The sequence below is a fragment of the Branchiostoma floridae genome, chromosome 4, assembly GCF_000003815.2.
Source record: "Branchiostoma floridae strain S238N-H82 chromosome 4, Bfl_VNyyK, whole genome shotgun sequence".
NCBI classification, from domain to species: Eukaryota; Metazoa; Chordata; class Leptocardii; order Amphioxiformes; family Branchiostomatidae; genus Branchiostoma; species Branchiostoma floridae.
The window spans coordinates 3,747,714-3,760,822 of record NC_049982.1 but is presented as its reverse complement, the minus strand read 5'-3'; the positions used below and the strand labels follow the sequence as shown (position 1 = coordinate 3,760,822).

The 13,109-nt window shown below is 43.4% G+C and overlaps 1 protein-coding gene across 1 annotated transcript; it reads right to left on the bottom strand.

Annotated features, from left to right (window-relative positions):
• Positions 1-2,058: 2,058 nt before the first annotated feature.
• LOC118413015 (cytochrome P450 3A6-like) lies at positions 2,059-12,343 on the bottom strand. The gene is made up of 14 exons (XM_035816132.1): positions 12,225-12,343; positions 11,578-11,636; positions 10,793-10,889; positions 10,030-10,089; positions 9,407-9,529; positions 8,535-8,623; positions 7,880-8,028; positions 6,591-6,718; positions 5,661-5,766; positions 4,938-5,098; positions 4,183-4,271; positions 3,683-3,820; positions 2,829-2,991; positions 2,059-2,314 (listed from the first exon to the last, which is right to left on the bottom strand). Exons 1-14 carry the CDS (start codon positions 12,294-12,296, stop codon positions 2,222-2,224), a joined length of 1,527 nt encoding a protein of 508 aa, XP_035672025.1. The 5' UTR covers positions 12,297-12,343; the 3' UTR covers positions 2,059-2,221.
• Positions 12,344-13,109: the final 766 nt, after the last annotated feature.

Here is a 13,109-nt window from a genome sequence, read left to right as displayed (position 1 = left end):
CAGCTGGGAAATGAGGACACACAACTGGGGAGGGGGGCAGGGACCAGGGAGGGATGTCATGGTTAACAAGATCTAGCTGTTATCAACTGGAAGGGTTACTTTGAGGGAAAGGAAAATCTTTAATAGAACTTTTCATTTGCGCCAATGATGATAGGGGCCATGCCGCCTAGACCAGCCGGGAAATGAGGACACACAACTGGGGGAGGGGGGCAGGGACCAGGGAGGGATGTCATGGTTAACAAGATCTAGCTGTTATCAACTGGAAGGGTTACTTTGAGGGAAAGGAAAATCTTTAAGAGAACTTTTCATTTGCGCCAATGATGATAGGGGCCATGCCACCCAGACCAGCCGGGAAATGAGGACACACTACTGGGGGAGGGGGGCAGGGACCAGGGAGGGATGTCATGGTTAACAAGATCTAGCTGTTATCAACTGGAAGGGTTACTTTGAGGGAAAGGAAAATCTTTATGAGAACTTTTCATTTGCGCCAATGATGATAGGGGCCATGCCACCCAGACCAGCCGGGAAATGAGGACACACTACTGGGGGAGGGGGGCAGGGACCAGGGAGGGATGTCATGGTTAACAAGATCTAGCTGTTATCAACTGGAAGGGTTACTTTGAGGGAAAGGAAAATCTTTAAGAGAACTTTTCATTTTCGCCAATGATGGTAGGGGCCATGTTGCCCAGACCTGCCCGGAAATGAGGACACACTACTGGGGGAGGGGGGCAGGGACCAGGGGAAAAACGTCATGGTTAACAAGACCTATAGCAGCTACCAACTGGGAGGGTTGAGGGAAAGGAAAATCTGTAAGAGAACTATTCATTTGCTCTCATGTGTATGTGTTAAAATGAGTTCCTTGAGAATGTAAACATGTTTGCAGGAGTAGCTGTAACCAATCAATTTTCTTGGCTGACCTTGGACTTATCAACTTGCAGGGTAACTGTATGAAGAAGGGAAGTGTAAAAGTAAAATATCCCTTTAGCCCCTTTTCCGCTAGATGGTGATTGCCATGCGACCAGACTTTGATTTCTGTGACACTTTTTATAATTTGAATATGTTGCACGATGTAATACAGTGGTATGAGTTAAAGGACAACAATACATGTCATACATAAAAGATTTGTTCTGTATAAGATTCGTTCAGAGACTTGTCATGTTTGGCTGCCCAGTGCTTGTGCCTCTAGTGTTCCTTGTGTATTAGAACATTGTGTAATTTTACCATCCTGTGAGACTGAACAAGGACATGTTGTACCAGTATTTTCCTTTGCAGTTTCATGTGACTTGTGTATCAGAACATTGTACAGAGGAACTTATCATCTAAATCATGCTCGTCATTTTAAAAATGTGGCTAAATGCAAGCATTAGTGTAGTGGTGTTTACGGTTTACGTATGTCACTTGAGGAAAAGTAGATGTTGGCAATGACTTTTTTTGTGTACACCTAACCATTATGTTAGTTTTTTTATTTTTTTTATTTAAAAGTTCAGGGTGACCTGCTTTTGAATAAAACGATAGGGAGGCTTAGGATTGATTGAAAACATGGACTGTTTATGAGGCTCATGGATGAATATTCTGGACAATGTGCACCCAAAATGTTTTAAGAACTAGATTCCTCACAAACTGGATTTTTCTTATAGCTAGGTAAATATTTGGATGGAATTTGTGACATGTTCTAAGCTGTAGATGTATTTTTGTTATTTTCAAGAACAAAAATCTTATTAGCATCATTTTATTTTTCACTTCCAGGACAACTGCATTCCACAGTAACCTATATGCTGTATTGTTGCCACAAACATATCTGTCACAAGAACACTTGGCCCATGTCATGTAATAAACGACCATTTTCTTACATTCCTTTGTGGCTGTGACAATTTCTTGTTTCTTACCTGCTAGAGTATGGAAAACAAACAATATAAGCATTTATGAATATCTGTTCAACACCAGTCGGTCTCATAGAGACTTTATTAATGTATACCAAATCTACATTGTATAGAAATCTGATGCAGATGCACAACAAGGCTATTGCCACCCACACAACAGTGACGGCCAAGACTGACTCCCTCAGGCCGGCTATACTCCTTAGCCAGCGTTGATGCTATCCTATGCCACCGGGAATCACCTTGGAGATTACTCAACAGAGGCACGTTGAATAGATCTACAAGCAGGGGCCATGTAATCATGTTGTCCACATCCCGTGTATATGATATCCTTGGAGAGTGTTTCAGTCCCCGCCGCTGTTCCTAGGCTCTACCGTGATGCGGATTCCGTGCTCCGGCTTGACAAACGCCGTGTACTTACTCAGCTGCACCGGGACCTGCGAGGGAATAGATTGGTGAAATTCAGAAACACAGCGCTTCTCTAATATTTTGCTGTGCGTCAAGTCTTGCATCATCAGTAAGATTTGATTTGATTTATTCGGCTGTATAAAAAGACATACAGTCAGTGCTACCCGGAAGCTAGTTGACGAGCGTTTACAGTACAAGTTGCTTTATGATATTACTAGTATAGTAAATGGTGGAAACCTCTTTATGGATTGATCTAGTAGATTTACAAACTCCAATGTCATGTGCATGTGCTGGGGCGACTATTTAATGATTTGCCCTTAGGCTTAGCTCATGCTCAGTGGTACATAGATGTGCCAGTGAGGCAATGCTTCCCGTATTGCTGTAGTGGACTAGGGTCAGAAAGAAAACTACAGGGGCTAGGTGAGCTCGCGAAGAACAGGGTAAAATGAAAAGATTTGAAGAAAGACAGTTTGCAGCTGCAGAGTGTTCATAACACTACAACAGCAAACAGTAGACTACAATTGCCACAGCGGTTATACAAACCTCCATGTCAGGTGCTAGTGCGATCCTGTAGCTCCTCAGGATTTTAGCCAGGGCGATTTTAGCTTCCATCATGGCCAGCCGCATGCCGATACAGTTCCTGGGTCCGGCTCCGAACGGCAGCCAGTCACAAGGGTCACGCTTCTGTCTCTCCTCCTTACTGAACCTACATTATAACAGCATATTGTTAACACCACATGCATGTATGTTGTTATTAGCTAGCTTCCATCATCATGCTACCAGCGTCTTGGGTTTAGGGAAGGATACTTGCATGCTTGGGTACTTGGATAGGATTAAGGATAAGTATATCTGTACCTTTCCGGAATGAATATATGTTGGGTTCCGGGTAGCGCTCGGGGTTAGGAACAGGGTTAGGAACAGGGTTAGGCTTAGGCTTAGGAACAAGGTTAGGGTTAGGGACAGGCCTAGGGTTAGGGTTAGGAACAGGGGTAGGGGTATGGGTAGGGCTAGGGTACCAGGTACTGGGTTATAAATAGTGTACCTTTCCGGGATGAACTTGTCGGGCTCGGGGTAGCGCTCGGGATCGTAGTGGATGGGCAGGGTTAGGTTGGTTTAGGCCCTTAGTTAGGGTTAGGGTTAGGGTTAGGGTTAGGGTTAGGGTTAGGGTTAGGGTTAGGGTTAGGGTTAGGGTTAGGGTTAGGGTTAGGGTAAGGGTTGGGGTTGGGGTTGGGGACAGGGTTTGGGTACCGAGTACTGGGTTATGAATAGTGTACCTTTCCGGGATGAACTTGTCCGGTTCGGGGTAGCGCTCAGGATTGTAGTGGATGGGCAGGCTAGGGTTAGGTTTAGGATTGAGATTAGGGTTAGGGTAAGATTGTAGCCAAGTATATCTGTACCTTTCCGGGATGAACTTGTCTGGTTCCGGGTAGCGCTCGGGATCATAGTGGATGGGCAGGACCGGGATGTCCATCAGCATGCCTTTTGGAACAGTCAGCCACTGGATCTTCGTGTCCGCCGTGGCCACACGGGCCAGTCTGGTGGAACAAGAAAAAGGAACACATACATGGACGTAAAATAGATTATAAAACAGCCTAAAAGCAGGGGGGTGTATAGACTCATGGGCAGGCGGATGTTGATTATGCTGATTGATGACTTGTTCCCGATCAACCACAGCTTGAAAACAAAAACAATATAGACATGATAAAGGTGATCTGTTTACGTAAGGGGCAGATCATAATGGGGATGTGTGTACTTGATGTATCCCTAACAAACGTCTTTTGCTTTACTCTTACTCTGATTTTACTTAACTCAAACTTTGGGAGGCTGAACTAGACACGGTCAATATTAGAAAGTAGAAGTATTGGACGGGTAAAAATGACCACATTGTTAAGTTCACCTCGGTGCGGCGGGATAGATCCTGAGGTTCTCCATGATGCACATCTCCATGTACTCCAGCTTCTTACACGCTTCGTAGTCAACAGTGTCCTGGGGAAGAGGGAGCATAACATAATTTGTTTGTTTGTTTGTTTGTTTTATTAGGATCTCCATTAGGGATACCACTATAGTACCACTATTTCTTCCGAAGGAATTACGGCTCGTATATACACACACAATGAAAACGAAACAATAAAGTATCAAAATCAAGTGGGAGTTCAGAGGTCAAATTGAAATGTTAGAAACCTTTTATCTAGGTTTTGTAATGCGGAAGATGAATAAAAATATTGATTAACAAAACATAATTGACTTTAACAAACTTAATATGCATTACGTAGATGAGTAAAAAGTAAAGTAATGGCCTTCAATTTCGTTCACATTTTGACGTACTTTTTTGAGGCTCCCAAGAACACCATTATCATATTGCCAATTAAAGCTTTACCTATCCAGGTACTTTGACCATCATGTCCATTTGTTGTATATCCATGCCCGGTATAACTGGAAATCTGACTACTACTGTTGCTTACTAATGACGCTTTAGATGAAATATAGTTCATAGAATCAACAGCAAAGGTTATGATGATTTTGACTAAGGCAGATTTCAAAACTGCCTAGAGCTCAAGGTAAGAAACACACAGACAGACAAGCCTTTAACAATACTCAACTCCCTTGGGGTAAAGAAATTAAATTTAAAAAAAAAATAGAATCATTATTTACCCTGTCCTTCATGACGTCATCCACTTCCCGGATGACCTTGTCCAGAACATCCGGGTGAGTGGCCAGGTTGTACATTGTGAACGAGAGCGTGGAGGCAGTAGTCTCGTACCCAGCCAGGATGAACTGGATCCCGTTAGCCAGAACGTCGTCCCTGCTCAAAGCTGGAAACAACAACAAAACACTTCTTGTCAGTCTTCTATCCTTTGGACACAATTACAATTGAAAAAGGGTCCTTGTCGGGTAGTTTACGGACTGTTTTTTTTTTATTTTTGGTCAGCTAGATTTCGGTTGTGCCCCTAGGCCTGGTCTACGTGGCCCCATGTGACATCCTGCGACTAACGGGCTAAATTTAGGCCCAACTCTTTTTTTTCAAACTCGTATCAAAAATCAACCAGGAGCCGAGTAGAAAGCGACACCGTGATCTCCCCGCCAAAACACTGAAAGGTTCCCCGGTGGTATAACCGGCAGACCACCGGGACAAATTTGTGGCTCCGGAGCCTGGAGTGCACAGGCTGAATAATTAAAATACATTGATTACACTAAACTAATGTATACAAGTTCAAAATTTGTTTTAGAATCTTGAGGCAAGGCACATTACCCTGTTTCCTCCCCCTTGTCCTGACACCTGTCTCCCCTCTCCCTACTACTACTACTACTAATACTGCTACTGCTACTACTATTATTACTACTACTACTACTACTTCTACCACTACTACACATTACCCTGTTTCCTCCCCCTTGTCCTGCCGCCAGCCTCCCCTCCTTCTCCCTCCTCCTCATCTCTCATGGTGTGTGCGTCCATCATTAGCTGCATCATGTCTACCCGGCCCTGCAGATAAACAGTATTTACATAAAAATAATTTTCTAAATCAAGTTCGTAGGGCCTAATGGTCATGGTGATGAAGAGCGGCCCATAGCGATAACTATAGCAGCATTTCTTCTCCCTAAGTCAGAAACATTAAGCTTAGGCAAGCTTGGCTTCACTGACTAAATAGGCAAACAATGATTGCTAAGGCTGCTTGGGATATTCCCTACCACATTTTAACATGAAGTATCATCACTTAAGTTACGTCCATCGAAACATCATCAATTACCCTCATAAAAGCACATCGTAGACAGAAACTTCAAACGCAAAACAAGATCATCGATCCTCTGAATACCCTAAATCTGGCAGTACAAGTAGTATTCAATTCAGCACCAAGGACAGGACAGTGTTGATTGTATTCCACCCTGTGGACAGAGAAGCGAGCAGTGCAGTACAGTGCCGGCTGTATTCTGCACTAGGGATAAAGCATCAGTAAAAGGAATAGTGTGATGTGACTGGTAACCAGCTGCAGCATGACCGTGTCAATGGAAGCAGTCAAACATCGGTTGCTGTCCAAACTTCACCTCCCCGCCTGTCTGCCGCTGTTGCTACTCTCCAAGAAGAGGTTGATGGGGGAAAATCGTGACATTTTGTCTATATGCCCACCGGTGGGAATATCTGACAGAAAAAGACGGCATATAAGAAAAAAAAAGGTAGCGATCTTCCCCATCAGCCTCTGCTTGGAGAGACGCCGTCGAAGAGAGTGCGCACTGTGCTGACGAAAAAGGCTCATCAACGAACTGTTAAACACAATCGCCAGTAGCTATAGCTGTCTGAAATTTCCTCACCTCCCCGCCTGCCTGCCGCTGCTGCATGAGTTGTGACAAGACGCCGCTGAAGAAGTTGACGCAGTCCCGCGGCATCAGGCTAACCTGCAGACTCTCCATGATGGGCTTCGTTATCTTCGGCAGGATGACTGGGAAGATGAAAGTATATATATATGTTAGCGTTACACATATAGTAAGGATATTAAGGCACAAACAGAGAGTACTTACTTCCAACGTTTCGATGTCTGTCAGACAACATCATCAGGGTAGAATGACTGTCATGAACGGAGACAATGGAGGGTACAAGCTGAGCCACGTTTGGGACGGTATTCTTGCTGCTGCAGCGCAACCTATGGCACCGTAGAATCTGCTTGGAAATTATCTAGCGATGATACTCATAGAAACTCATACAAAGCAACAGACACTCATGGAAAGCAACAGGGTGGCACGTGGATGCATCTAAGGGTGCGGGCACATAGGTCTTGCGATCATCGTACGTACGATCGCTAACTTCGGGCATTTTAAAGGACAAAAATGTACGTCTCCTGCAAAGTTCAACTGTCTTGGTACACAAATGTTGATGTTTCGTACTTTGCGTCAGGTCCCCGTTACCCCTGCGTTTTACTCACACGTTTTCGTCTTGGAACCCATAGTTTAAATCAAAGTCTGTTCACCCGTAAACTTGTTGTTAGTCCAGCTTGTTCTTGCGGTTATCCATGTGAAAGTATCAGCCATTTCATGTTACACTGCCCTAACTACAATCATCAGAGATCTTCCCTCTTCGGCAATTTGAGAAGACTGGTAGGTTTTGATATGGACAATCTATCCGACGACAATTTAGTACAAATGCTTTTAAATGGATCTTCTTTTCTGTCCTCTGCAGACAACTCCAAAATATTAATGTTTGTGCAGACTTTTTTAATAGATACCAATCGCTTCAATAATGACTAAACATCATCCTACCAGTCTTAGTTAATCATCATATTCTCAGTTTATATCTTTGAATCATCATTTGTTGTTTTTGCTTCAGTGCTTTGCCTACTTGTTATTTTGTTATCTTGTTTTGTTATCTTGTATTTATCTATCCATGTATTTGTATTCTTTTGCGGTGGTGGCATGAATATAAGTCACGACTTGAGTGTGCCGTCACCATGTCTTGTAAATATATGTTGCAACAATAAAAAAAAAATAAAAAAATAAATGTTGATTTTGGATCCATGTCGATGGTTGGTTCTGTCACGGCCTGCTTGAAAATCCTCTGGTATCAGAATCGTACGACGATCGCACGACCTAAACAGTAAGCAACTCACGATAGACCCAGAGTAGTGGGTTTTTCAGATCCATCCCGAATGCCTTCTTGGCGTTCACCACGAAGGGGTGGTCCGGGGTCTCCTGGGTGTTGATGTCCGTGCCGAACGCCACGGCGGCTATGGCGTCCATGGTGAAGGCACTAGACAGCCTGGGGGACAAAACCATAATGGTGAATTGAAGTTTCTTGTTTGTATTCAGACCATTATATGTACACTTTTAACGAAAACGTTTAAAACGCTACTCAAATAACCGTACATTTACTCAAATAACTGTACTCGGTGGTGTAGCCTTCAACAACGAAGGTACAGTTTATGTACAGGCTTTTCTTTACCAGTTTCAACGCCATAAAAAGCTAAATCGAAGACAGTCATCAACACATAATTAACAACAAAAAAGATTGATATCTAGATCACCCATTCTTTTACTTACTGCGGTTACCATTTCTGGCGGACAAGCGCTGTTTTTGACAGAGGCTTCGGGATTGTCTTTTGCAATGGTAGACGATATGCAGTAAGATTGTATAATGATATTTATCATAGTTCATTGTTACATACATATTCTATATCTTGTTTGTATCATGTACTTGCAATTAGCCTACGGGTATGAACTTGCAAATAATGTTTCTATAACTATAAAAATGTACATCAAACGTACTCTTTAATGTCACATGCCGCTCCGTCCCTCGTGCTCGTCCCGATGTTGTCCACCAGCTGATCCGCACACCGGTTTAGGATGTCTGTCATCTGGAAATGAAGAACAAATGTCAATCCGATAATGTTTTGTTTCTTCACACAAGACCAAATAACAGATAAGTGTTACACAAAGTCAATGCTAATGTCAATGCCAGTGCTATGTATTGGAAAATTCAACACTGTCCCTTAAATAATGCTTTGAGCCTTTCATTTTTTAACTGTGCAGAAACAACAACAAAAGTTTTCTTTTGCTCACTACAAGTGAAAATCAATAAACAGCAAAGCGCTATCATTACGCCAGAGGTTATTCCTCGACGGGGTTTTGCTCTATCTTTGTCTTTGGCAGTTTGTTTTGTAGTCTTGAGCACTCTTTTGCGCATGTTATCGGGCAATGAAGTGACTGGCTAATTTGCAAAAACGTTAGGTAGACATGTCAATATAATAAGATATGCATGAGTTGGGTGTGACAGTCTATCCCTATATAGAAGGCACAATTCACCTGAGTGTGAAGCTTGTATCCAAGACTGAAAAACGGCCACAGTAGTTAACACACCAGAGTACGTGGGATGGGAAAGGAGACCTCAAGCCAACAGTACACACCTATGCCACATCCTCAGAAAAGACACTGGAGCCCCATACTCCCGTTTAGTGGAACTTCAATCGAGTCAACACGCAAACATCTTTCGCCATGTGGCTTCGTAAGTGCCTTAGGCTCGAATGAGCACAAGCACAATGTGCACTTGCTTTTATAGACCAGGTGCAAGGTGCCCCAGGTGGCTAACCAATCACAGTTCAGTAAAAAGTAGGTGGTGCAGTCTACATACTCGTACATACCAGTTTGAGTTTTCCTCCAGTGAAAGAGGGACTGATGGTCGTCCGGACGTTTTTCCAGTCGTCTCCTCTCAGGTCTGTCAGCGCCCGGCACATCGGCCGCACCTCCAGGGCTGTGGTGCTCGCCTGTAGGAGATACATAAGACATTATTCAGGTCGGTCAGGGATCGGCACATCGGCCGCACCTCAAGCGCGGTGGTGCTCGCCTGTAGGAGATACATAAGACATTATTCAGGTCGGTCAGGGATCGGCACATCGGCCGCACCTCAAGCGCGGTGGTGCTCGCCTGTAGGAGATACATAAGACATTATTCAGGTCGGTCAGGGATCGGCACATCGGCCGCACCTCAAGCGCGGTGGTGCTCGCCTGTAGGAGATACATAAGACATTATTCAGGTCGGTCAGGGATCGGCACATCGGCCGCACCTCAAGCGCGGTGGTGCTCGCCTGTAGGAGATACATAAGACATTATTCAGGTCGGTCAGGGATCGGCACATCGGCCGCACCTCAAGCGCGGTGGTGCTCGCCTGTAGGAGATACATAAAACATTATTCAGGTCTGTCAGCGCTCGGCACATCGGCCGCACCTCCAGGGCTGTGGTGCTCGCCTGTAGGAGATACATAAGACATTATTCAGGTCGGTCAGGGATCGGCACATCGGCCGCACCTCCAGGGCTGTGGTGCTCGCCTGTAGGAGATACATAAGACATTATTCAGGTCGGTCAAGGCTCGGTAAGTCGGCCGCACCTCCAGCGCGGTGGTGCTGGCCTAGTAGATACTAGTACATTGAATACAGAATGTTTTACCGGTAGCCATAAGGCTGCCTCAATACTATACCATAAGGCTGCCTCTATAGTATTGTGTGCGCGTAAAAAGGTGTTATTTATTTATTTATTTATTTTTTCAGTCACTCACTAGCCCATATGAAACAAAGACAAACGTGAAGAACATAGAATATGTACAAGACAGCATTTTAAGATATCCGAGAAATATCATAGCTATGTACAAAAAACTACATCTACTTGGTTTTTGGACCAGGTGATTAACATGGTTATAAAATGACATTAGGCTCGCCATATAGTATTGTGTGCGTTTCTAAAAAAACCTTAATTGCAAACCTGCATTTGTTGTTCATCTCTATTCAAACAGCTAATATGTTAATGTAGTTCCAAGCACTGATTGGTTCACCGCAGTTCTGAGCTCTGATTGGTTCACCGCAGTTCTGAGCTCTGATTGGTTCACCGCTGTTCTGAGCTCTGATTGGCTCCTGACAGAAGAAGAACAAAGGAATACAACAGCACAAACAATATGTTTTCCCTATCGGGAAAAACATAATAATGCCGTCATCCAGTTTCGTGATCGAGTTAGTGTCTGTTTTATAATCTTCTTACCGATCTGTCGGCGAAGTTGTGGAACTGTTTGATGAAGATTTCCCGCAAAAACTCCCTGTCGGTGACGACATAGGCGGGCCGCATCCCTCCGAAAACACTACGAGACAGGAAAATGAAGAAAACTCAGCAATCTGACAACTATCCGATCAAACAATCATATGTAAGGGTGACACAGTCATCTTCACCTGTGACGAAGCATGATGCTTTAAACTTGTCAAGTAGCTAATAGTAATTGTTAACCTACCTATTATCTTACAGTAGTGAAATGCGGCTTCGCCACCGCTCGAGTTTTCTGAGAAGCATACCTGGTCTCCCCTAGTCTTCTTGATAAGTCTGTTTGGTTTCTTTACGTCGCAACATGGCATGCTTGAAACATTGTCCCCTCCCTTTCATAGAACCCTTAAATGTTTAACTCTATTTCACCTTTATCCGCTGAGGTTAACCTATATCCATTGTATTTACAAAATCACGGTATTTTGGCATATCAAGTCGACAGACGGTGGTTTCAAGTTGCAATATTTTCAAAATATTTCAATTTGAAACCACCTTCCGTCGACTTGATATCCCTACATGTAGATACCCTGTTTTTAAAACACAACGGATAAAGGTTACCCCGCGGATAAAGGTAAACTAGCGATACAGTACACAAGCGATGGTTTAATAGTGTAAGATAAACAAAAGATAGTGGACAGTGGACGTTTAGTGTAAGATAACAATAGTGTAAGATAAACAAATACACAATAGTGTAAGATAAACAAAAGATAGTGGACATAGACCAGACTTACCCGTAAGCGCCACCGAACTCCTTCACCCGTGACATCTGCAGTTCGATGTCCCACAGACCCTACAGAGTGGATGGAATGTCACAACAGAAGCAGTCAGTTTAAGGTGCACTCTCACTGCACTTGCGTCAAGCTTGCATCACTGCGGGGTTCGTTCCCTACATCACTGTTTTATCATTTTCTCCGATTTTTTATACTTTAGATATTGCGTAATACGTAAAAGTGTGACTTAGAAGACGACAAAGTAAGACAATTCGTTCTTTATCTCTGAAATTCGTTGAGTATATTTCGAACCTCGCAGTGACGCAAGCTTGACGCAAGTGCAGCGAGAGTGCACCTTTAGCAAGGTGGAAAGGTTATACAGAATAGGGTGAGGCTGGTGATTTTCTATAACTTAAAGCATGTTGCAATGCCTCTAGATCTTAGGCAACCACAGTTTTCCATTGAAGCATTTTGCATTTGCAATGTGTAACATATTTGCTAACAACACTGAATAGTTTATGACTGGAAAATGGTATATCTAAACGTTACTGCGCCGTACATACAATGCATACTGTGCAGTCAATAAGAAAATGGCTTAATGTATTTATCAATAGATCTTGCATACATGTATCAGAAAAAAAATTATCAGAGTTGAACTTGACTCTTACGTTTTTAAACTCCATCATGTTCCCGATGACTGGATAAGGCTTTGGTCCGGCGACTCCCATTTTCTTGAACATCGACAGGGGGCGCACGCAGTAACTATGGGGCGAAAGGTTAGTTAAAGTTTTAGTTGTATTAGAATGCTTCCCATTGAAATCAGAACAAAGAGTGGAGACCTAGTGGAAGTGGTCACTAACTTTAAGTACCTAGGCTCCAACATGGAGAGCACAGAAAGGGACTTTGAAGTAAGGAAGGCCCTAGCCTGGAACAGCTGTCATAAGCTGAGGACAATCTGGACATCTGGGCTGTCGCGAAAAATCAAACTGAAACTCTTCTTTGCAACTGTAGAATCCATCTTATCATATGGTAGTGAAACTTGGACACTTACCAAATCTACAACGAAAAGACTAAATGGATGCTACACAAAATGCTCCGAATGTGCTTAAATATCTCCTGGGAGCAGAAACTTACTAATGTGCAAGTATACCAAGATCTGCCAGTAGTCACTGAGAAAATAAGGATAAGAAGGATGAAATTGGCAGCTCATTGCGTCAGGCACCCAGACATCGTTGCCTCAAAGTTTGTACTCTGGGAACCAACAAAAGGGAAAAGAAGCCGAGGGAGACCTAAGCTGACGTTCTTAGACAACCTGAAACATGACACCAACCTTACCGATGTGAAGAAAATCAAGTCCCTGATGGAGGATAGGGAGAGTTGGAGAGCTATCTCAAGCCTGGTTCGAGCGGGAGCTCGGCCAAAGTAAAGTAAGTAAAGTAGAATGCTTGCAATGGTCAATGGTGCAAAACACGTCCTTCCGTTATCATGCGTTTACATATTTTATGACTAATAACCAAAGATATTAAACATGTGATATGAATGTACGCGTATAT